The 25,096-nt window shown below is 40.5% G+C and overlaps 1 protein-coding gene across 13 annotated transcripts in view; it reads right to left on the bottom strand.

The window, feature by feature from the left end:
• casz1 (castor zinc finger 1) overlaps nt 1–25,096 on the bottom strand; it is a 232,224-nt gene that overhangs the window by 72,209 nt on the left and 134,919 nt on the right. The window contains exon 1 of one of the 13 annotated variants that reach the window (XM_061834124.1): nt 7,363–7,799. The exons of the other annotated variants lie outside the window; for them this stretch is intronic. Coding sequence (XP_061690108.1) covers nt 7,363–7,411 — 49 coding nt within the window. The 5' untranslated portion in view covers nt 7,412–7,799. Of the gene's footprint in view, nt 1–7,362; nt 7,800–25,096 lie in introns of those variants that run through there. 13 annotated transcript variants of the gene reach the window in all.

The following is a 25,096-nucleotide window of genomic DNA, read 5'->3' as shown; positions in this document are numbered from 1 at the left end:
ACACCCGTAAGTGCCACAAGTGTTGGCATCCCTCCATGAACAACAGAGCTGCCACATCCCAGACTTTAACAAGTTTGATCGGTTACGTGGCCTCATCCCTCTAATTCACCCAGAAAATTGATCAGCGGAGAGCACGAGTGGTTACAGCACTTCTCGGAGGGTTTGAATCTGACTTCTCTCTCGTTTTTTTTTCCTACCATAGTCCAATCCAAACATGTAGTGTTTAAATAAGTCATAAACAGATCATCCTGAAGAACCGGGAAGTGCCTTAATGCTTAGGCTTTTTAGAGAGACCTCAGCATTTTGTACAAGAATGAGAAACCAAATTAATTCACATTTTATAGTCAAGTTTGAGCTTGCTCACTGAGCTTCTCTGAAGTTATGAATCTGAAAAATATTCCTTTCAGGATTGCAAGTAACTTTCATTTCACATTTTAACCAATAAATGAACATGTAATGTAATGTGTTTGTTTTTAAACAGTAATTTTCACAAATCACAGAAAATTCTAGATACATTTTACAATATTTTGGTTAAATAGCTTTTCCTTGGCGGTTGGTTTACCATTACAAAAATTATTATTGGGTGATTGACAATACTGAGAATTTGTGCTGTCATCCTTCAATTGGGTGTTGGTCTAATGAACTGTATAAAAATGTAAATGCCAGTCTGTACACGTGATTGACAGGAAACAACACCCCAGGAGTGTTTGGGTTTGAACAATCTTGTGCAATTGCAAAGGCACGATAGGCTAATGGTATATGCAGTGGAATGGTTTTAAATTAACAAATACAATGTATAGGATTAACATTTGTTTGTTTTTCTTGATTGTAAAAAATATCAGAATGCTACACTATTATTATAAACATCGGGCCACATTCTTCTTGTTGAATGAATTGATTGGTCACCCTGTGTGAGACAACACATCAACAACAACAACATAACAACAACCTCTCGCCCACAACATACAGTAAGTGGCGGAAACACAAGTCTCTCCCCCACACACACCAGAAAAAAACAACTATTTTTCAGCAAAACCAAACTAAACTGTACCGACTGGTGGGACGGTGGATTTTCAGGGCAGGTTAGACCCGGAGCATGATGGTATTGTGGAAGGGAAATGCGAGAAACCAACATTGTGATCATTTGTCTACTTGATCGGATTTGTCCTATCATTTTTGTGGGTGGGATCAAGACGTTTGTCACTGGAGTGGAGCCTATTTTTGTGCTGACTGCGAGTTGGGTTGAGTACTTCCATGAACAACACACACACAGAGGACGAGCCACCCTATACAGATGGCCTCAAGGACAATTAGCAGTAATGATTGGTTGTCACATAAATGAGTAGATTTCTAGTTGCCACTGCACTTGCTGATGATCAGACACCAAATGCCGCTGACAACAACATGATTTAAATGTGCACGTGCTCGCTGCAGCCAGCAAAAAGTGTCGCTCGCAAAGGATGAAGGTGGAACTTTAAATCATAAACATACACCATGCTATCAGGAAGAATTAAGTCATGAGACAAATTGCATAGACATCTAAAATGTTATCTCTTCAATCAATCCTCTTCCCTCCAAGATATCCTCACCCCCCACCCCTCATGTCCTCTTTTGAATGAGTCTGGCAAACAATCCCCTTGTTAGCAAACTGTTAAGACAGCCGCTTGGTACACAAATTGCGCTCGACCAAGCGAATTTGTTTTGCAAGGGTGACCTGTTTAATCATCTCATTTTCTTTGGCGGACATTTATTCATCTGGTTTCCACGGTTACAGGGAACATTAAGGGGCTACAGTAATAAGGCTGGAGAGTCAAACAGGTAATAAAAAAATTAACGCCATTTTCCAGCAGCCGAGGACAGTGGGTGAAATGAATCAAGGGAGAGGGGAGCGAAGCAGAGGGGGGAGCTGGGCCGTCGGAGGTGGTGGTGGTGGAGGGTTCCAATATTGTCCAAACAATAAGCCTAAGCGGTTATTTTACTCTGTAGATCAGGTGGTGCTGTTATGGACATGACACTTTGAGCGCAGAGCACCAGAGATAAAGCTTCAAGTGGCCGTCCTCCTTTTTTTTTATTGTCATTTCGCGATTACATATCAGAACAATTAAAAGTTAGCCCGAGACATCTATTAACTCTGCTCATTTTTTTTTATTTCTCTTGCGCTTCAGAAGAGAGATCATTTGCGGCCCTGAAAAGACGACGTGCCAATATCATACATGACATTTAGAAGCCCCGCTGAGAAATGTTTCATCGTCGCGGGGTGAATCATGTTGTCTAATATTGTCTGCTGAACAACTGCGGGAGAAAAACAAAAATAGACATGAGAATATCAAGTGTATACCCCTCGAACTAGTACAAACTGTGACCTACGCTCAAATCCAAAGAGTCCCCACTTCCTGCCAAATATAGAAAATTCCGCCACAATAGGGGGAACAGGTGCTGAAGGCCCACAGAAAGTGACGAAGCTACTGAATGCCAAATAAGGCAGTGGGAAACATTGCACCCAGATGCAAAACAGCCAACAGTTATGTGATTTTTCTGATAACCGTCACCGCTACCAAAAAGCCTCCTGCGCAATCGCTCTCCCGGCCCGAGACAACAATTCATGACTGTTTTCTGCTTAAATAATAGACGAACAAGAGAAAACAAGCAGGACATTTTATGCATTACTCATTTCTCCACTCCTTCCAAAAGTATTTTTGATTGACACAGGTCTTTGGCACTCCTAAAATATGTACAAATGTTCTCAACCGAACCCTTAATCATTTAAATAGTCTGGTTTAACCAGTATTTGGGCATTTTACAGCTCTGCCAACACCTGTCCCCAACCCTCGCTTAAAAACAAACCAAAATTGAATTGCGTCGCTGATGCGTTGTTGCGTGGGTGGCTCGGCCCTTGTGACTGAGGTCAGGGAGGGAAGCGCGGAGACAATGAGTCTCAGGAGTGGGGAGGGTGACACGATCATGCCCACACACTAATGCAGGATACACACTCCAACACATACTCGCATGTCACAAGGAGCTCTTGCCCCCCTCCCCCCGACCCAACCCCACCTCCACTGTGGCAGGAGTCCTGTGAAATAAACTCCCTGAGTACATGCCGGGTAAAATCCCCACAAGGCGACAGAACGGACAGCAGATAGGGAAGGGGGGAAAAAAAAAAGCTTAGCTGCATGGCCACGGGACCGCCAACTGTTCTTCTAACAGCCTCTTAACAGGTGTCGGCTCCAAAACCATGTAATCCTATCAAGTTACCAACTAAAAAAAGGAAAGAAATACAGCAAACTCTTGCTCCCCTCTATCTCTTCTCAATCCTTCTCTCTTTCCGTTGGCACAGACAAGAATGAGCAGCTGGCCTTCAGAGAGGAGGACTCATTGCTGACCTTAATGTCACCGTGAAGCACAAGCAGGAGATAGAAGCTGAAGTGCAGAGTGAGTGCGGGCAGCGCTTAGAAATTCATGTTTGCAGCCAATTATGAATGAGGACAGGGCTACTGGCTCGGTAACTCGGCAGAACAAATATTTCCGCACTCCCGGCGCAAGGGAGGGATGGAGGAACAACTTAGATGTTCCTGACATTTTCATCAAGAAGAAAGCCACACTGTCGTGCCAAATTGAAACACCGCCACTTTTTTATTTTCTCATTCAAATATGCGACAAAGAATTAAAACAAAAAATCTAATTGGGGACCCTGTGTAGCATTTTGGTTGTGGCGATAAGAGTGTCCGGACATGATCACCAATCAGCATCCTGACTGAACGCCACATCCGCTGTCTCCTCGCATCAAAGTTGCGAGCCGTCACATTCCACTGCAGCGAAGGTACACGCGTGCCGCCCGGTTTGCACCTAAAGACCCGCTGCCACATTTAAAAGGATTAGTCACCACATTTTGCGCTGGCTTAATCTCTTTTTCAGCCCGCCTAATAAGTGCGCCTCGATAAGCGAAGCATGAAAATTCATTCATGGCCGATGGAGACTGCGCTTTCAGACAAACACGCCAAAGTCTTCCACTCTGCTAATTACCTCTTCATTTTCCATTTTGCCCTCTTATATAGCATATCAATGATTTGAGATTATTTCTTTCGTTTTTTTCCCCCCCTGTGAAATCTTAATTTTGCAAGTAAGATTGGGAGGATACAATTTACTAGAAGCATCTTTGTTTTTTTTCTTTTTGTAAAATTGTAGATTTTCATTTGTTATGCCAGAATAATAAAAAACAATGAAGCCTTTTCAGTTTATTAAAAACAATTCTATTTCAACAAAAATGTGAAAAATAGAAGTTTAATTTTGGTTTGTACATTAAACACTAAAAAACAATGAAGACGCAAGGTGCAACCTACTTATCATTCTGTAATATTTTTGTACAGAGTATTAATTAGGCCATTACTCCATATTGGTGATGGGGAGCTTTGAGGTTTTAATTAGGTGCCGGCCATTGCATGAGCACACAGCCGTGAAGAAAGGGGGTGTTGATGCCACTTGCCTTACCCGTGGCCCATATCAAGTAGCCGCCAACACTTGGACGAGTGCAGTAAGATGCGAGACAGCCCAAGTGCATCTGGACTTTATCCCACCGTTTGATCTCAATTGTTTCCTTAAAAAAATGTAAAAGGCCAGTTGGTGTGATTTAGATATTAAAAGATGGGGGTAAGGTAATTATGGTGCACAGTGTCTGATGACTGGGCACATGCTCAATCAGGACTCCGCTGTCCCACTCTCTCTCTCCATCTACCTCTAACACACACACACACACACACACATGCATATGCACACACGGGCGCACACACACACACACACACACACACACACGCACACACCACACATAGTTCCCTCCCCTTGTATCCTGCCTCTTCCTCCTTCTCCTGCTACACAAACTGAGACACACACGCGCATGCAAAACATCAATCGAGCACTGCGAGCAGACCCTCAAACGGCTAAAATCACCAATGCTACATTTAACTATTGTATTTTACAATAATCTTCAACCAGTGTTGCTCTTATTTAGTCTGACATTATGAAAATGATATTTAAACAATGAGGTAAAATTAATACAAAAGATAAAATATCTTTTTTAAATGAAAAATAAAATCCTGTAATGTAAAATATTTGTTAGTTATGTAAAGCAAAAATTTAAATTATTAAGGTATTTTGGGGTGGGGAGGGTGAGTTTAATATGTTATTGCCTGATATTATCATATTCATCTGTAAGTTTCTGTTTTGATAGAGGAAAAAAAAATCAAGGCATTTAAAAAATATATATATATTTGTTATATTTTATCCATTGACAGAGGCTCATTGCTGAAGAGAACTCCACGAGGCTCACGAAACTCAAGGAATCCCCAAGAGAAATTGTGATGAAAGAGCTTTAAGACAATGACTCACCCCCCACCCCCATTTAAATGTCTGCCTGTGAAATTTATTTCAAAACTCTGTTAATCTGCTGTACACAACATTCCTATTAGCATAACCCAGCCCCCCAATAAAAAATTCTGGCTAGTTTAATTAAAAAATGTAAATTTACTGTCATCTGAGGAGCAGGAGAAATAGGAGCGCAACATCATATTTTATTGCTTGGACATCAAAATGATTCAGGTTATGGCTAAATAGTGATATAAGGTTATTGAGGCCCTTCACACCACGACTTGTTTTCCTCCCTCATTTCATCGTGGTTTTGTGGAAGGCTATAAAAGATGGAGGGTGCCACAAAGGGTTAATGAGACAACTCCGTGAGGGTGAAAGCAATCAACATTATGACGCATAAGGGGGGACAAAAACATCTTCCACACAGGTGAAAAAAGTTGGAAATTAGGGTGTGTCGTGACAAGAGTTTCAGTCAACTCTTGCTGTTCGCAACTAAAAGTGCACAGCGATCACAGACGGTGACCACACATGACACGCGAGCTCGCAAGCCTGACTCGCATGACTTTGTGCTTCTGTTGCCCTCGTGGACAACATCTACGCTCATGTAAAGCGGACGACCCTTGAATTTCTCCGTCATGATGAGCCCAAGTGTTAACAACAGCAAAACAAAAAAATTACTCACAAAGGGTTTTCACAAGTGTCATACAAACATTAAAAATAACCGTCTAAAACAAGGCTAGAGTCAATTTCAGTTTAGGAAAAAAATGTAAGATAAATAATTTTGCTTCTTAATATATTTGCAAAACATTATTTACGACTGAACAGCAGTAAAACACATATTACAATAAATTCCACTTAGAGCTATACAGAGTAACTCTATAACTAACTAACTATATATATATATATATATATATATATATATATATATATATATATAAAACACTACAAATTACGTGAAAAGTTCTTTAAGGGGTGATACATTGTTTAGTTATACTATATCAATTGTACAGCAATTATTCATACACACAAATGCATGCATGCGCGCATGCACACACACAAACACACACGTCAGTGGATGCCAACAGAAAACACACCCGTATAAACATTACAGGCATACAAACGCACAAACAAAAACACGCACACACAATACAGAAAGAACTAAATCTGACTGTTATACTAATTATTGTAATAAAAGCAAGCCCTTCCCTGAAGAGGAAAATCCAGTGACACCCAGCCGCATTAATTCAGATACAACAGGAAAAGTTGATTCCCAGAATTATCAAATGGAAGAAATAATTGGGATTTTTTTTTTTCCACAATGCCATTCACTGGAAACCAAGCACATAGAGTACTTTTTAATCTGATCGTCGCTTTTAAATGTACATCATTACACAACACATACACCACTCAGAATTACCTGAAAAGGTGGAAAAGTGACTGACCTGCAGCATTTACATGTCTGACAACAAAACAGTTTGTTTGCTTTGTCCCCTTGGCAACAAATCCTGAGGCCATTCATTCTATCCTAATGGCATTGTCAGTGTCTATGTGGAGAAAACCGACACCAGTATTTGTACAGTAAAACTGTGCTGACCTGCTCACAAAAAGATGAGAATTTATTTGAAAACAAGGAAGAAAGTGACAGGGCAAGAGAAAATGAAACTGGTCCTGTGAACTTTCTTTACATGTGTGTTTTATGGTGTCAACACTGAGTGAACAGGTGCAAATCATATTTGATATTGCAGTCACCTTTGGACACTCTGAAAAGTACGATGAATAAGGGTGTTGCAACACTTGGGTATACTGTATACAGTATGCCGTCCTCACTGGCACACTGTTTAATCATGAACAACTTCCCCTGTGTGTGTGTGTGTGTGTGTGTGTGTGTGTGGTGTGTGTGTGTGTGCGCGCATGTGTGTGAGGGAGAGAGATAAAGTCACACCTTTAACTGTCTGCATTAAAAAAACATACCTGGGAAAGTGATAAAAGAAGAGGAGCACTCACCATATTCAGGGAAGTCGAAGTTAAATCCTCTCAGACATGTAACTTTCATAATACTACTCAACTCTGGTGGAAAGTCATTCAAATGTTGCTCGGTGGAGGGGCAGATAAAGCGGAAAAGTGACTACAACAAAAAAAAAGGGGCTTTCTTCAATCATGCACTAAACTCCTTGACATGTAATCTGTCAATAGTTTGTTGCTGAGATAATGCCGGCTGCCACAAGCAGATTTGATTGGCAGCTTTGGCTCTGGCCCCTCCTTCCCTTGGCTTGGGGGGAGGTAGGTGAGAGAACATGGAGCCTCCCACTTGCCTCCTCCCTCCCTCCCTCCCTCTCTCTCTCTCTCTCTCTCTCTGTTTCCCTCTGTAGTGTGTCTGCCTCTCTCTCGCCCTCTGCTTTGCTTCCATGCACACAAGCACAGACCAAGCTGCTGGTGATGTCGTCTCAACAAGCAGATAGGAAATTATGGCAGAGGAGCCCCTGTGCTCTTTTTTTTTTTTTTTTTGTAACTCCCTCCCTCGGTGGGTTGGCCTTTTCCATCTTTGTGCTCTTGTAGCCTTTCAACTCTCTTGGGGAGGAGCCAGTGCTGTATCCATTCAAATTAGGAGTCCTTTTTCTTCTTCTTTTAGGGAGAAACAAGTAATTTATGTATATTTGCATTCTTTATTATATGCCATAATATACACAAGAAGTCCAAAACCAAATGCTAGTTTGCTAAGAACATAAATGGAAGTCATAAAATGTTGAATTCGCACACAACAACAATACTGTGGTCACCTTTGATATTTAATGGGGGAAAAAACAACAAGATTATTGTCTATTATTTAATTGTATCTAGCGACGTGTGGAACAACTGGATAGCGCATCTGCCTCACAGTTTTGAAGCCTGGGGTTCAAATTTGCATGTTCTACCCATGCCTGCGTGGGTTTTCTCCGAGGATTTCAGCCTCCTCTCACATTCCAAAAACACGCATGGTAGGTAAACTCAAAACTGTCCCGAACAGTCAGTATGAATGTATCAGTGTGAATGGTTGTCGGTCTGTATGTGCCCTGTGATTGGCTGGCAAACAGTTCAGCATGTACCCAGCCTTTCACCCGAAGTCAGCTGCGAGAGGTGCTGGCACACCTGTGATCCTAGTGAGGATAAGCGCCACGGAAAATGGATGGATGGATGTTACCATGCCAAGAATTTATTTTCTCTTTTTTAGCAGAGGCATTCAACAACTTGGCTTCTTTAATTTGTTGGCAGTCATTATGAACGACCTCTTTTGATTTGCATTTTGTACAGGTAGGTACACTTGTCAGCTGTAGGGGAATCATTAGGGCAAAGGCAAAATAAAAATTGTTACACGCTATATTTCAAAGTGCCTGTCATAAAGGTCAGGGGTGTCTTCAAAACACAAAGAGTAAATGAAAAGGGAGAAAAGAGAAAAAAAACACGTTCATGACTTTTTAGCCTAGAGCAAATAAGTTCCATCTCTCACGCAAATAGAGTTCCCACGTCATATAATACCCACTCTCTCTCCATGCCTCCCTCTGATAAGCTATCAGTTTCCGTTGTAATTTCAGGTGAAATGATAAAGGACGGCCGTTACCAGGTGACAATGAATACTTTATAAGTCAAACCTCGTATTTGCCTGGCTGTTTTTCCCCCGCTGTGGCATGCAAAGTGCCTCTGGACCATTTGGACATAATATCCCCGAGTGTCAACATGACTTGGTATAAAGAATGCAGAGTCTACAAAAGGGCACAATATTGGATAAAGGTGGTGCCCTACCATCATTTACTGGAGGGTGAAAAGAGGAAATGAACACGTTTATGGGTGTGAACCACCATGCGCTGATACACGGTGCTGGCTTCACCTGAGTGTTGTCAGCAAAAAAAAAAAAAAAAAAGAAGTATGTACATACATAAAACAGATTTTGGTACATTTCTAAAATTCGATGAGTCGATTTAAAGGTAAAACGGTTTCAAGAATAAAAGAATCACGCTGAGGTTTGTAATTACTGTTGTGAAGATGATCTGCTTCAATCCAATTTACATTTTAAATTATGTAATGCCCATCAACAAATAGTATTCTCAGTTAAATCCAAATTATACATTTCTGTAACCAAAGACTTTGTTTCATGAAAGGAGAATTTTTGCTTGGATTCTGCACAACTGTAGTCAAGTTTGACCACAATCGCTTCCATCATACTGGCCCAACTAGACTCATTTGAAAGATATTAGTCTCTACGATCCTGTTGCCCTCTTCAAGTCTATTCCAAAATTGCAGGTCATAATGGCTGAAGAACCCAATATATAAATTTTATGTTCTACCCTTGGGAATAATTAGATAGCTGGTGCCATAGGACCTCAAGAACTGCGAGGGACTTCAAATCCTTGGGCCAACAATCCAAAGCAATGGTGAATATGGTCAGAATGTGAAGAAAATTGGTTCAAACAAGTCGGAACGAGTGGAGGAAAGTGTCTGCTGGTGTGTTATGTGATGGACGAGTCCCTGCTAGGAGGAAGGGCAAAGTTTATAATACACTGGTGGGGCCGGCCATGGTGTAGTGATTAGAGACGGTGGCGCTGAAGAGACAACAGGAAGCAGAGCTGGAGGTGGCAGAAATGAAGATGGTGAGGTTCTCTCTAGGAGTGAGCAGGTTGGATAGGATTAGAAATGAGCTCATTATAGGGACAGCCAAAGTTGGATGATTTGGAGACAAAGTTAGAGAGAGCAGAACTTCGACGGTTTGAACACTTCCAGAGGAGAGAGTGAATATATTGATGGATGTTATGAGGCAAGACATGAAGGCAGTTGGAAGTTAGAGAGGAGGATGTAGGAAATAGGCTCACATGGAAAAGAATGACACACTGTGGCGATCCTTAACGGGACAAGCTGAAATGAAAAAAAGAAATGTGAGGAATTGTACTTTAAAATATTGTTAAAGAGCAAATGAAATGCAAGCAACCATCTCTACACTTGACAACTGGACTCATGTTGTGACACAGATAAGTATGCTAACTTGTTAGTCTACAACAAAAATGTTTCAGAGCAAAACAAATATCCAGAACATCAAACAGTCAACATATTTAAAGGACATTTTTGGGATTTACATTGGAAAAGGTAACCAAAAAGCTGCTGAGTAGTTGTTAATGCTCTTTTTCATAGACTTCAATCATACTAAGTATTTTCTTAGCATATAAGTGAAAACCATGCCATGGCAATATGAAGAAACGAAGGTACGTATAAAGTCATTCATCCATTCATCTATTTTCTACAGTATACTCAAGTCATGGATTATTTAATTTTATCTCTCAGTTGACTTCTGGAAATGGTGGCTACATGATAGGCGTGTTGCATAAAGAAAAATCCATCCATCCATTTTCTTAGCTGCTTATCCTCACGAGGGTCGCGGGAGTGCTGGAGCCTATTCCAGCTGTCAACGGGCAGGAGGCAGGGTACACCCTGGACTGGTTGTCAGCCAATCGCATGGCACATGGAGAAAAACAACCACACTCACAATCAGACCAAGGGTGGATTTAGAGTGTCCAAATTAATGTTGCATGTTTTGGGGATGTGGGAGGAAACCGGAGTACCCAGAGAAAACCCATGCAGGCATGGGGAGAACATGCAAACACCACACGGGCGGGTCCGGGATCAAACCCAGGGACCTCAGAACTGTCAGGCCAACGCTTTCTAGCTGATCCACTGTGCCGCCATAATAAAGAAATATAAGAACATATAATTTTACGTAGAATGGATTTTCATAACATGATTGGCATATGCATCAGAGCAGTGTAAAAAAGGGATAAATCATAATAAGAATCAGGTCTAGACCATCGTGTGCATACACACACACACACACACACACCACACACACACACACACACACACAGACATACTAAAACAGGGGTGGGAAACTACAGCCCGTGGGCCACATCCGGAGTACAGAATTGCCTAAATCGTACCAAAATCATGACAGGGAATATTGATGTGTACCAGATGGTAGGTCCATTGATACATTGACTTTGGCTGTTCTGTTTCTACTCTCCCCCAGCTCTGAACACTTCAACCACTCGGAGTGGACCAAAGATAAGAAATGCCAACTGTGAACGCCAAGCAGTGCTTCTACGACTTTAGGACAGACAGAAGTGATGTATTAATTTCTCCTGCTGAGTAGTCAGACTACAGTTGCATGTGGGTTGATAGTATTTCTTAAAAAAAAACAAAAAAACATAACTGTATGTTGATGATTCAAAGCTTTAATATTCAATCATTTGCAAGCATTGTGCAAAACACAATACCTGCTGATACTTGAATACCGGTAAGAACGTGTTGAATCTAAAATGCATAGTGACGGTGCAGTACCATAAAAGTGTAAAGTAATGCAAAATTTCACTATCACCATACTATTTTAATTTTTCTATGTAAAAAGTGTAGTTTTGTTGTTGTAAACATAAATTATACAGTTTTACTGTCGGGTTAAGTACGCTATGCTTTGTGGGTCATCCGGACATTCATGCGCATGGAGGTTAAAGACTATCTCATTGAAGGACTTACAATAATTATCTTAGGTAATATTTATAACAAAATGTGAGAACGTTCAACTTCATCGTAGTCCGGACTGTGAGCTGGTTTAACGCGCTGCATGGCTGACGTCGCGTGAGTAAATGCATCCCCCCGCCCTCAATCGCCCACAGTTTTTGTAGTAAAATAATTGTATAATCTTGTCACTTTTTCTTGCTCTTCACATCAAAATTACGGGGGCGGGAACAATTGTGTGCGTGTTATGCGTTTGTATGCCCCCAATGTCGAGCCCTCAGTTACTTTGAGGTTTTTCTACACAAACGCACACACAAAGTTACCTTCATGGAGCATAATCGGAATCCATCTACTGTATCTATTAGTTAAGAGTCTTTAGAGACGTGTACTGGGAATATTATGCTAGTTTATGTTTAGGTACTTACTGTACTGTGTTGTCATGTCAATTCTGGACTAAATTGCTGATTTAACACTAATATTTAAGTCATGGGTTCATCTTGATGTTGATTACTTGTGTGGTGTACATCAGCACGTAATGGGTACAGTTGTTTGTTGTCCGTTGTTGTTTTTGTCGTGGATAAGCGACATTCCTGCTACGCAGCAGCTTCTGTTCTGAGAATTGCCACAACAAAACCAACACCAAACTTTGATGCAAAAAAACCCAAAATGTGATCAACAAAACAGTACATATCCTGTTATCAATAAATCTAAGTACCAACACTAAAATGCCTTTTTTTGTTGTTTATTTTTCATATGGAAGCATCTGCTTGCGACTTGGCCCGCCTGTCAAATTTTAAACATCAACGTGGGCCCCCGAGCCAAAAAGTTTGTCCACCGCTTATCTAAAACAACATACCACAGTGCATCAAAACAAAAGCTCTTAGGTTCAATAAATAGAGAAAACAATGGCAGCCAACGTAGTAATGCTCAGGTTCCCCAGGGAACAGTCAGTCTAGACCCAACTGAATGCTATGTCATCACGTTTGTTTTGTTTACGTGATTGTTATTGCTGCCCAATGTTGCCGCTTCTGTCTCTGTACCGATGTGTAGTGCTTTTACCTCTTTTTGGACATGTGTACATGCGGGTTGTTTCTGGTGTTCACTCAATGTAAGCACAGTATCAGATGGGGGTCATACGGGTTCAAAGTAGATTAGAGGATTTTAACAAATGGACATACTATAGGAACTAAATTTATATTAAGACTTGTGCAAGTCTGGCCAAGTAACAAACTGATATTGCAGGCAGGATTCTGACAAAGACAAAAATAGTCTGTACTGAACCAGCTTGTAAAGCTAATATTACAGTGGTGAATATAAATACATAACTGCATTTTCTTTGGCAATATCCAGACTGTTCCATTCAGACTTGGGATTCATTTAAGTGAAACCCCAAGTAATGGACAAAGTTATCGGAATTAGACATTTTTTTTTTACATTGTAGAGCTCTGGTGTATTGCTCTTAAAAATATCCTTTGAAAGTGTCTGTCAAGTTGCGTGTGCACACTATCGTTAAAACTGGAATTACGCATCTAGAGCAACATTCAAGAGGACTTAGAGGGACGAGTTCTATTCAAGTGATAAAACTCTCAGTAGGGAGGGTGAATGCAGCACACCCCTCTGGCTCTGGCACTGCCATCATAGGGGCCAAACCATCACTTTTCTAAAGGAGCTGTGGGGGCTTTTCGTTTGATGTGGTCCCCATGCAGGAGAATGTTGAGGCCAAGGTGGAGTGTGTACATGTGTGAGTGTGTGTGCATGTTGCCGTGCACGTGACATGGCAGGGGTGCATCAGTCAAAATGCCGGCGGGGCCAGACGTTTGGCCCTTGACAGTGCTCTCCAGGAGGGGCTGGTCTGGTGCAGGGCCCACTCACATGTCTCCTTTTCCTGGGACAAAGGCTACAGTCCAGTTGAAAGATGTGAATTCAGTGGCTTTTGTCCCCAAAGCCCAAAGACATGCAGAGTGATGAATCTGACCTTTGCTGGGAGTCAAATTGTGTTTTCTGGACCCCTCTTGCTGTCTTTGGCGGATCTGGCCATTGAGTGAGTGAGCAGAATGAAAGGGAGGGAGTGGGTGGAAGCGTGGGTAGAGGGTGGCTTCAGCCTTGGCAGGTGGACGTACAGATAGGTTGGTTGGTTGGGTCAGGATGGGGTGGGGGACAGCATGAGGCAGCTTCACTACATCTAACTTTAAAACAACATACTAAGAGTTTGTGTTTTTAAGCAGGCTTTATAGACAGTCTTATTTTTGATATTCACTGACATGTTGCCGTCAAATTGGAAAGGAAATTGAACGTGTAAACGCTTAATTCTGAAGCAGGGGCTTTTAAAGTGGGATTCAACAACAGTTCAGCCTTGTGTTATTCGAGTTTGCTTATGATGTGGGATATTATTCCTTCTCACGTCTGTTTGTATTGCATTATATATTTATTTTTAGGCAGGGACTTAGCTGAATATTAAACTTAAAGCCAGCTTGATGGTGAGGAGGATGATGATGATGCTGACGATGATCATGATGGCAATGCAACAGCCCCTCTTGATGATTGTCATTTGCATCACTCTTCACAATCACATTTGATTTTTATAATTGCAGCGTATACATCGGGCAACAGACAATATAAAAATCACAGCAGAATCTCATTAAGGTTACACACTTGGAAGCAATTAACATGGAGTTTGTCTGGTGCATAAGTCATATTATAACATGCTGCAACAGCTTTCTTTTATTTGCACACTGTTTATACTAGTGCATGAATTATGATACAGTATGTTACTTGGCAGCAGTGCGCTGAGAGCAGAGATTTTGTAGATAGAATAGGCCTATGTTTTAGAGTAATATATTTTTCTTGACACAGCTTTCATCCCCCGGCCGTAATCATCATATCTCCCCCATTGCTCTCCCGGATGCAGACATCCATAATGCAATCTTCCTAATTTTGATCCCTCACAATCTGGTTTTTAAAGGGGAGGGGTGTGGGGGACATATTTCTGAAGGCTTGCTCGGTAATCATTTTAGACAGATAGCCTTCCCCATCGCAGATGAGCAAATATTTGTAAACCAGCTATCTAATGGAAAATTATACTGAAATTAGAGTGAAATTCATGACAGTGAAATCCGATTAGGTGTAATTCTATTATGCCATCTTATCCCACACAGCATATTTTTGTTGAGTTTTTTCCATAAATACCTATGCCAGGGGTCTCGCTAATCAAATAAAAATGAAATTCATCTCCCCATTAAATTCAATTAGATGTAATTTCTAAAGCCTAACAAAGATTTTAATTACTAAATTATAAAATTCTCCCTGGCCAAATTGGGTAGAGAAATAGTGCATCCACTGTATGTGAAAAACAATCCCATGAAAGGAAATTGTTGATCAAAAAAGATATCCAGGGGAAAATAACATTAGGGAGAGCACTGGGGCCCTTATTCAGCGAGTCTGGGTGGGGAGTGACGTGTGCCAAGCGCGAGGCTCTTGGGCCGCAGGAAATGAACTTAGCTGAGATTCTCTCTGTCTCTAAACGTCTGCCCTCAGAGTTATTATACTGTAATTGACTAATTGACACCTTAATTTCATTTATGGGGCTCCTGTGTTCATAAAGGAACCTCTGGGTGGGGCAGTGGTCTTGTCGGTGTCCAGGACACCAGGTAGGGCCCGGGGCCTTCAGTCCTGTCCTCTGCAGATTATGATTATTCATGTCATAATGAATAGGCGAGGATGAACAAAGTGCCTTGGCTGAGGTTTAAGCAACATCTTGCTTAGAAGTTTAAATCTTTCTAATGCTGATGGCTCGCTAACCATGCATGTCCTCTCATATTTCACAACCGCTTTTCCTTGCAAATGTACAAGTAATTTCTTATACAATACTACAACACTCATGTTTCTGAAGTGTTTATATTACTTTTGTTACTTTGTACTGAAGTTACTTTCACCAAAACAACGACAGAAATACAACATTGCATCATGTAAGGAAGCATGCAGTATTTGTTAATTCTAATTTGAGTCAAGATGCATACATAACAATTGAGCACCAGGTGATTTGTCAAGGTAATGGTAATATTGTATAGGTTGGGCACTATGTTGGATGACTGGTTAGAACCTCACAGTTCTGAGGACTGACTGGGTTTCAAATCCCAGCCCCGCCTGTCTGGAGTTTGCATGTTTTCCCCATGCCTGTTTGGGAGGGTTTCCTCCCGCAGCCCAAAAACTTCCATTCATTGGAGACTCTAAATCACCCTTAAGTTGACTGTTGTCTGTCTCCATGTGCCCTGCAATTGGCTGCCAACTAGTTCATGGTGTACCCCGCCTCCAGCCCAAAGACAGCTGGGATAGGCTTCAGTGATGTACAACTTGGGATAATGAAAGAAATATAAATGATAACGTTATATCGATGTAAGATTAATAGGAATAAGAACAACAACTATAATAATCATCATCACAATAATGCATTACACTCACAGTGTGCTGAACTGGACACTCAAAGACAACTTTATAATTAATTGCTTTACTCATTCACTCTAAAGTTAACACCTGATGGCGGCAAGCTACTTGTGTGGCCACAGCAGCCGTGGTTCAGCCTGACGGAACCGTGGCTGCCATTCTGTGCACCGTCAAGGATCTGGAAATGGCTCCCAGGAATGAGCCAGACTAGCGGAGCTCCATAATTCTTTCTCTGATTTCTTGGGCCATTTCTTTATATTATTTATTTTCCCATGATTTCAAACAAAGTAGCAGAGTGTTTGACATGTTAAATACACCCCCGGGTGTGCCGTCAATTAACTCACGTGTTGTCGATTAACCTATCAAGACCTTGCAAAGCCAAGACCTCATCATCTGGGCTTTCCCATGTTCTTTAAAAGCATCATACGTTTTTTGTGTATGTAAACGTTTGACCTCAAAGAAAATAATATAAAATTCCCTCTCGCATGACTGTGGTATTGTGGCAAAATTAGATAATTTTGTTGATTCTGACTGACCTGAAACAGGAGCGGTTTAGTCAAATTTGACTTCAGACAGTGAGCCAAAAATTGAAATGTGTGTTTTTGCACAGCGTATGTAAACTTCTGGCTTCAACTGGAAATTGTAAAAAACGCATCCATCAATCCATCTTGTTATGAGTGTCCATATTTAGTTATTTATTCTTTCACATGACAATGGATTTTTTTGAAGTGCTTGTCCTCACAGCACCCACACTTCCTGAACGAGTTGCCAACTAATTGCAGGGCACAGGAAAACGACCATTTTCACTCACATTCACACCTACAGTGAAGAAAATAAGTATTTGAACACCCTGCTATATTGCAAGTTCTCCCACTGAGAAATCATGGAGAGGTCTAAAATTTCCATCGTAGGTGCATGTCCAGTGTGAGAGAGATAATCTAAAAAGAAAAATCCAGAAATCACAATGTATGATTTTTTTAACGATTTATTTGTTTGATACAGCTGCAAATATGTATTTGAACACCTGAGAAAACCAATGGTAATATTTGTTACAGTAGCCTTTGTTTGCAATTACAGAGGTCAAACATTTCCTGTAGTTGTTCACCAGGTTTGCACACAATGCAGGAGGGATTTTGGCCCACTCCTCCACACAGATATTCTCTAGATCAGACAGGTTTCTGGGCTGTCGCTGAGAAACACAGAGTTTCAGCTCCCTCCAAAGATTTTCGATTGGGTTTAGGTCTGGAGACGGGGTAGGTCACGCCAGAACCTTGATATGCTTCTTACGGAGCCACTCCTTGGTTTTCCTAGCTGTGTGCTTCGGGTTATTGTCACGTTGAAACACACAGCCACGACCCATCTTCAGTCTTCAATAACCCAGCATGCATGTTTTTGGAATGCGGCAGGAAACCGGAGTACCCAGAGAAAACCTATTAAGCTTCGGGAAGAACAGAAGATGAGCTAACCAGTAATCCACCATGCTCTCTTGCAACATTTTTTGTTTTTTTTTTTTTTCACTGAAGTGTTGCAACCTACATTAGTTTCTCCTGCAAGTCAGGCCAGAACTGATCTCAAGTAGTGGCCAAGCATGCACCTACTAATTAGCTCTGGGGTCTCATGTCAACAAGCAGGTCCAATTCCCAGCCACCCTCTGGCTGCTCACCAGTGAGCTGCTAAAATAACTGACCAGTACCCTCTGCTTCATCTGAAAAATCACCTGCTGCTTTTATTCACTCTTTCCCCCTTTGGCAGCTAACTCTGTCTGTTTAAAGAAACATGGAGGAGAAAGCCCAACTGGAAAAGGCTGAATTATTTACGTATGATGTCTAATTGGCTCAAGGTAGACATTTTACTGTATGTGTGTGTGTGTGTGTGCGCGCGCGTGTCCAGGGGGGACACTTCGTTAGGTTCGTCTGCTATGTAATGCAGACAGTCTCACACTATAAGTGTCTGAGTAAATATGACCAAACTGAAATTTTAATCTTCTTTTTCCACACTCAAGCTGGCTGGGTATTAAAGATAATCTTTTGTGTGTGTCATATGGTGGGAGATATAGATGGAGCTAATTTTTTAAGAGACAAATCTGATATTTGTCAACTGGTTGAAAAAAACCTGGGGATTTTCTCCTAATCCTCCCTCGGATGTGAAGGAGCGTTAACAGCAAAATGCAGATGGTGTTCTGCGCACAGAGACTACTCAGCAGCCAGTGCGGCCAATGCGGCCAGTGCGGCGCATACGGAGAGGCGCACCCTCGCCTCGCCAGGGCTCAGCACAACCTGCAGATTGCGAACTCCGCTCTCATTTAATTAACAAGCCACTTGTGAAAAGAGAGTAGAGTTTATTCCAAAGCGCAAACTTAGCAAAAGGCATTTCTTTCATTACCCTTTGCTTTTGTTCCCTTTCCTGACATCACCTCCTTACTTCTAAGGCTATATTCATCAAATATTCAGTTGCAACCACACTCCTATAAGGAAAAGAAAACAAAATATAAATAAAATGGAAGCATGAATCTTTCAGGATCCTAAATGTAACTTTCCCTTCGAGTGTTTACGGCTTTATTTTGTCACATGAAGCAGTTTTGCTTTCCGTTCCCACTGGTGGGCATAGCTCGGTTTAAGAAGTATGCATTTTGTAGCTTCGCATACAAATCTCAGATAATCATCACGTACAAAATGCAACTGTTGAAAAGATCAGAACAAAGAGGTCCTGACAGCTGCATTACATCATAATATTTTAGCAGGATATTGGCACTGTTCGTTTTAGCACCAGAATGCAACATGTCAGGGCACTTTGGGCGCATTCCTCAAGTACTTTGTGGCTCTGTAATACATTTAACATTGCACTGATAGTCGCTGTGTTGCCCGGCAAAAGCACCAGACCAAGCACATCACCACACAACGTTTAATACCAAACAGAAAAACGCTCAGTGAAGAACAAACCTCAGCCAAGGTGGGAAGTCTGTGATCATCATATAAACAGATTCTTATGAAAGAATAATTTCTACTGTGTGTTCAGTAAATTGTACACATAACTGTGTTGTCATAGGGACAGGGCAAGGTGCCACATCATGAAATTGTGAAAAGTGACAAAAATATGGATCGCATCTTTTATACAGCTCTTCAGTAAAACTAATAATACTTCAATTTACTTTGCTGTAAGCAGCTCTGAAGTTAATTGAATGCCGCTATTGATATTGTGTGCTGGACAATGTGATAGGGTGTGAATGAGACAGTACCATTTGCATTCCATGGCAGGGGTGCTCATAGTTAAATTAGGAGGTTCCGATAACTTCCTTGATTGACATTTTATTAGATCCATCCATCCATTTTCTTAGTTGCTTATCCTTATGAGGGTCGCGGGAGCGCTGGAGACTATCCCAGCTGTCAACGGGCAGGAGACAGGGTACACCCTGAACTGGTTGCCTACCAATTGCAGGGCACATGGAGACAGTCAACACTCACACTTAGAGGTAATTTACTATCTCCAATTAATGCATGTTTTAGGAGTGTGGGAGGAAATTGGAGTCCCCGGAGAAAATCCCCACAGGCACGGGCCAAACGCCACACAGTCGAGGCTGGGATTTGAACCCAGGTTCTCAGAACTGTGACGCAAGATGCTCTAACCAGCTGCCCATGTTATTACAATGTATACCAAATTTAAATGGGTTCCTTTTAGACATGTAATGCACAGTATCTGATTTCATGAGAATCAGTGGTGTAGATTTGTATAATCCCACAAATACTCAAACCAACAAACATTGGTGAAAGTAATACACCAGAAGCCTTTGTTGTAAAATTGAAAGCATTTGCTGTAAAATTGGACTGTATTTTTATTATGAAATATATTACTGTAAAACAGGGATCTCGTTTGACGTGTGCACAAAAATAAGCAGAGACGCACAAAGTATGATCAATCTGAGTCTTAAAACATAGGGCTATGGTTTCGTACTCTGACAAAGTGCAGGGAATCTGGCGTATAAGTCTAATCATTTCATCTATTTATTTATTTATTTATTTATTCATCCTTGCAACCCTTCTGACGAGAAGCGGCTAAAGAAATGGGTGGACAAATTGATGTTTTATTTATTTTGAGAAAGGACTCTACAATGCGACTAATGTGGTCAAATATCTGCCCTAATTTCTGAATGGAAGCCAAAAAATAAAACAGGGATCAAGTCATTTGCAAAAGAAAAAAAAAAATATCCAGTGACTTGAAAGCAGAGACACAATGGTTTGACTCATCAACGTCTTTAAATCAATCACAAATACTGAAGAGCGGCGACGCTCTGTCTGATTGGCTGTGTGTGTGTGCCTGTGAGCATGTGTATGTGCGCATTTAAAAGCGGATGCTCGCATACAGGAAGATACGTTTTCTAATGGCGAGTCGGTAGATGTACAATTACAGAAAGTTAAGCGGCATTAAGAGAATTAGTTCCAAAGCCTGATGCCACTGCAAGAAACATTGGAAACATTTTGGATTCAAGTCAGGTAAGCGCGGCCATTTTTCTGACAACAAATGGGTATATATGCCAAACTTGGATAAAGTCAGAAAAAGACAACACAACTCAAAACTTTAATGTGACAAAATAAACAACTATCCTGCCCAATTTTTCCAAGTGGTACAAAGAACACAGTAGGAGAGTTCCGTTTCCAATCAGGTCACCTTGCAATGATTAATCCCTTGCTCAACCAACGCAAATGCAAACGTTGACGGCGTATATGGTCATGGCTGCTCAGTATATACAGTACAGCCTTAGTACTGAAAGTGATGCAGCCATTGAAAACATTGACAAAGGAGCTTTTAAGCAGAACTAGTACAAATCTTGAATCAAAGCAGCTTGCTTTGATCTACCTGTTTTGTTTTAATGTTGCTACCTGGCATTTTTTGTATCTGTCTGGAAACTTGATTGGGTGTATATTGCCTGTCTTGAGTCTTTATACCTCTGTGCCAAAATGCAATTTTTGTGAACAACGCCCGAGTCTGTTTGATTTGTATTTGTTACAAATATGTATTTTATTTGCTCCTCTACATTACAATGTTGATCTTCATCATAGATAGAATTAAAAGTGGATTATTCTTAAAAATGATGTACCGTCCATTATTATGCTCTAATATAGTTATATCAGTACAATAAAAAACAACAATACCATCATCAATATATATTGGGACAATACATCATTCCTAAAAAAATTTTATTGTTACAGGCCTAAATATATAGGGCAAGGCAATGCATAGGACAAAAATGGTGTACAAATTGTGAAAAAAAAAAAAAAAAAAAAAGTAACAACTGTAACCAAAACCTACAATACAGAGTGATCGTAAAGCAAGAACTGTAATGAAGTAGAGGATTTCTGTATCGGCATTCTGTGATGATGAGTTGCATTGATTCATTGTTCCCGGGTTAGGACTCATTGTTTCCATGACGTGCATCCCAGTATTCACATGGTCTCAAGTCTAAAATGATCTATGAAAATGCAATGCACTATAGAAGCCCCCCAAAAAACTCCACGGCTGCAATTCTTCATTTTGGGAAAAAATGTACTCATACTGTATCAGCTACTATTTTCTTCTTCACATCAAAGTTTTTCCTGCCAGCCACCAAGTTGGACAACTTCAACTTGATGTCTGAACTCTAATTATAATTTGCCAGTTCAGTGTGTGGAACTTATCTAAATCACATTATTCTACCTAATGTTGTGTGAAAATGATGTTTTTTTTTAAGGATTGAATGCCTGTCAAACACCTTTAAAAAGCTTTGCTCCACTGAGACAAGGACATTACCACTAAACAGTGGAACCCGAGAGTTGTTTTTGTAAATTTTTCAGTGTCATGTTTTTTTTTTGCCTGACAATTAAAAAAAAAAAAGACTTATGTCTCAGCGTGTTCTATTGGAAAGCATTTTGCGACTTTAGAGATGAGTCTTCAAATGTGCGTCCAGAGTGAGAGAGCTACATTTTGGTGGAATCTATGTTGTTGTTTTTTTTTTTTTGTTATATTTTTGCATTGCGTTTGTTGCCCTTTCAGAAACGAACTAACGTCTCAGCATGCCACGATACCTTTACAATTATTAACCACATTTTTAAGTCATACATATGTGACATACGCTACCGAAAATTGTAAGAAACTATTTCTTCCTCTGTTACTGTGGCAAAGACATGCTGTGGCACATCATAATAATTCAACATTCTTTTTACATTCATCCATATGCAGTCTGTCCTCGTTTTAAAGGCTGCACTTGCATCCACATGCCCCTCACCAGGTATACTGTGCAGCTGACTGACCATCTTGCCTGACTGCCCAAGTTTGATTGTGGCAGGTAAAATGCATTTTTATTGAGAATAAAGTACAGACAGGAACAGCTACTACTTGTCTTTTCTACAGAGTTGGCGGTGGCAGCAGCCATCAAAATCAATACAAAGGTAAAATCTTAGTAGCGCGACAGTTTCATCGGGCCCAATAACGGGCATAACTATGTGTTGATGAGATGATGGTTCGAAGCCCAAAATAATGATTTTTTTTTTCTTTACGACTGGTGTCTTTGGTCAAAAGTTAAATGCTGTTATAGTCATTAAAATACAAATATACAGTGAAGAAAATAAGTATTTGAACACCCTGCTGTATTCTATCTCTCTATCCAATATATCATTGGCAAACTGAAGATGGGCCTTGACATGTGCTGGTTTAAGCAGGGGAACCTTCCATGCCAACCATGGTTTCAAACCATGACATCTTGGTGTATTACCAACAGTCGCCTTGAAAACAGTGGTCTCAGCTCTTTTCAGGTGATTGACCAAGTCCTGTAGTGTAGTCTTGGGCTGATTCCACACCTTTCTAAGGATCATTGAGACCCAACGAGGTGACATCCTGCATGGGGCCCAATTGAGATTGGGTGTTATGTTTAGCTTCTTACATTTTCTAATGATTGCTACAACAGTGGACCTTTTATCACTAAGCTGCCTGGCAATTTCTCCGTGCCATGTGGAGTTTTACAATTTTGACTCTGGTGTCTTTGGACAGCTCTTTGGTCTTGGCCATGTTACAAGTTTGAGTCTTACTGATTGTTTGGGGTGGAGAGGTGTCTTTATGCAGCTGATGACCTCACAGAGGTGCATTTGATTCAGGATAATACATTGAGTGGAGGTGGACTTTTAAAGGCAGAGTAACAGGTCTTTAGGGGTCATAATTCTAGCTGATAGACAGGTGTTCTAATACTTATTTGCAGCTGTGTCACACTAATAAATCATTAAAAAAATCCTACATTGTGATTTCTGGATTTATCTTTTTAGATCATCTCTCTCACAGTGGACATACACCTACGATTAAAATTTCAGACCCCTCCATGATTTCCAAGTGGGAGAACTTGCAATATAACAGGGTGTTCAAATACTTATTTTCTTCAATGTAGACAACTACAAATACCAACAACATCGTATATTGTCGTTTTTCATAGCTCTGTGGGGAAATTAAAGAAGATGCATTTTTTCATCATTCATCATCATTCACAAAATATATTTAACCATGCCGGAAGGAAGTGATTTGATAATTTTTTGCAAATGTAGAAGTTGGTTGCGCGGATCGTAGATTCCCCATCGTGTTCATACTCGGGATGGATGAATACCGATGCAAGGTTTTGGGATGACCCTGGCCTTATTTCATGGTGTCAGCTATTTGCAATGGCTGCTGACATTAGCCACCAATACTTAAGGCAGAAAATAAGTGACTAAGTCCACCTCATCAGTAGACTATGGGAAATTGCCACATTGGCAAATCATCATGTGAATCAGATATAAATAAAGGTCTTTGCTCACAACCATCTGCCATTGTCTTCATTGAAATGTTATGTATCAAAAGTAAAAGTGGCATCGGCACTTGGCATCAGTATCGGTGAGTACTCAAGAGTAAATACTCATGCTTGTATCAGACAAAAAAAAAAGAGGTATCCCTAGTTACAAAATTATAACATTAATCCCAACCCCATCACTTTGCCTGTCAAATGTCTATTTCAGTAGTTTTCTAACTACTACTATAAGTAATTGAAATGGGACACGTTCATGTTTTTGTTGTTTTTATTTTAATTATTATTTTTTTTAATTTCCAATATGTTATTTTTTTCCCAGGCCCAGAGAATGTGGTATTGTGTGACGGAACTTGTTTTGTGGCTGGGCTGTTCTCCTTCTGAAACTTTAATCGTATGCATTAGCAAGGTGCAGCTTGCATGCTGGAATTAAGCCAGAAATAAGAAGTACTCGACATGTAATGCAATATCTTGGGTTATCATTACCATGTACATGTGCACAATAGTCACACTGTAGGCTCTCCAATATACCGGGGTACAACGCCTTCAAAATGTCTCTTTAGTATGTTTTTTTTTTCTCCCTGAATGACTATGAGCAGTTTGACAGGTTGCTAACCCTTTACAAAATGAGAGGCAAAACATGTTTGCTTTCAGTTGTTTGTCAGTAAATGAACCCTGAGGAAAATGCGGTCTGATCATCTAAATCAGAACACCTAACAGTCTGCTTAAACTAATGCCACATTACAGTGAGACCTCCCTTTTCAAGAATGACCCAGTTTATCATCAATTTTTTAAAGTAATCTTAAAGGAAAATTACCCCCAATTCAATAAGATTTTTTTTTTATTACAAAGTCTTAGTATGTCAATGAAAGGCTCCAAACTTTGTGTTTTTGTTCACAACACATAACACCATTGGCTCTGTTACAGGTTGACTGGCCATCATTAGGTTAACAGTGGGCAATTGTTGTTCTG

Source organism: Syngnathoides biaculeatus, chromosome 2 (genome assembly GCF_019802595.1).
Source record: "Syngnathoides biaculeatus isolate LvHL_M chromosome 2, ASM1980259v1, whole genome shotgun sequence".
NCBI classification, from domain to species: domain Eukaryota; kingdom Metazoa; phylum Chordata; class Actinopteri; order Syngnathiformes; family Syngnathidae; genus Syngnathoides; species Syngnathoides biaculeatus.
The sequence above is the reverse complement of the archived record's forward strand: the minus strand, read 5'-3'. Positions and strand labels throughout refer to the sequence as shown.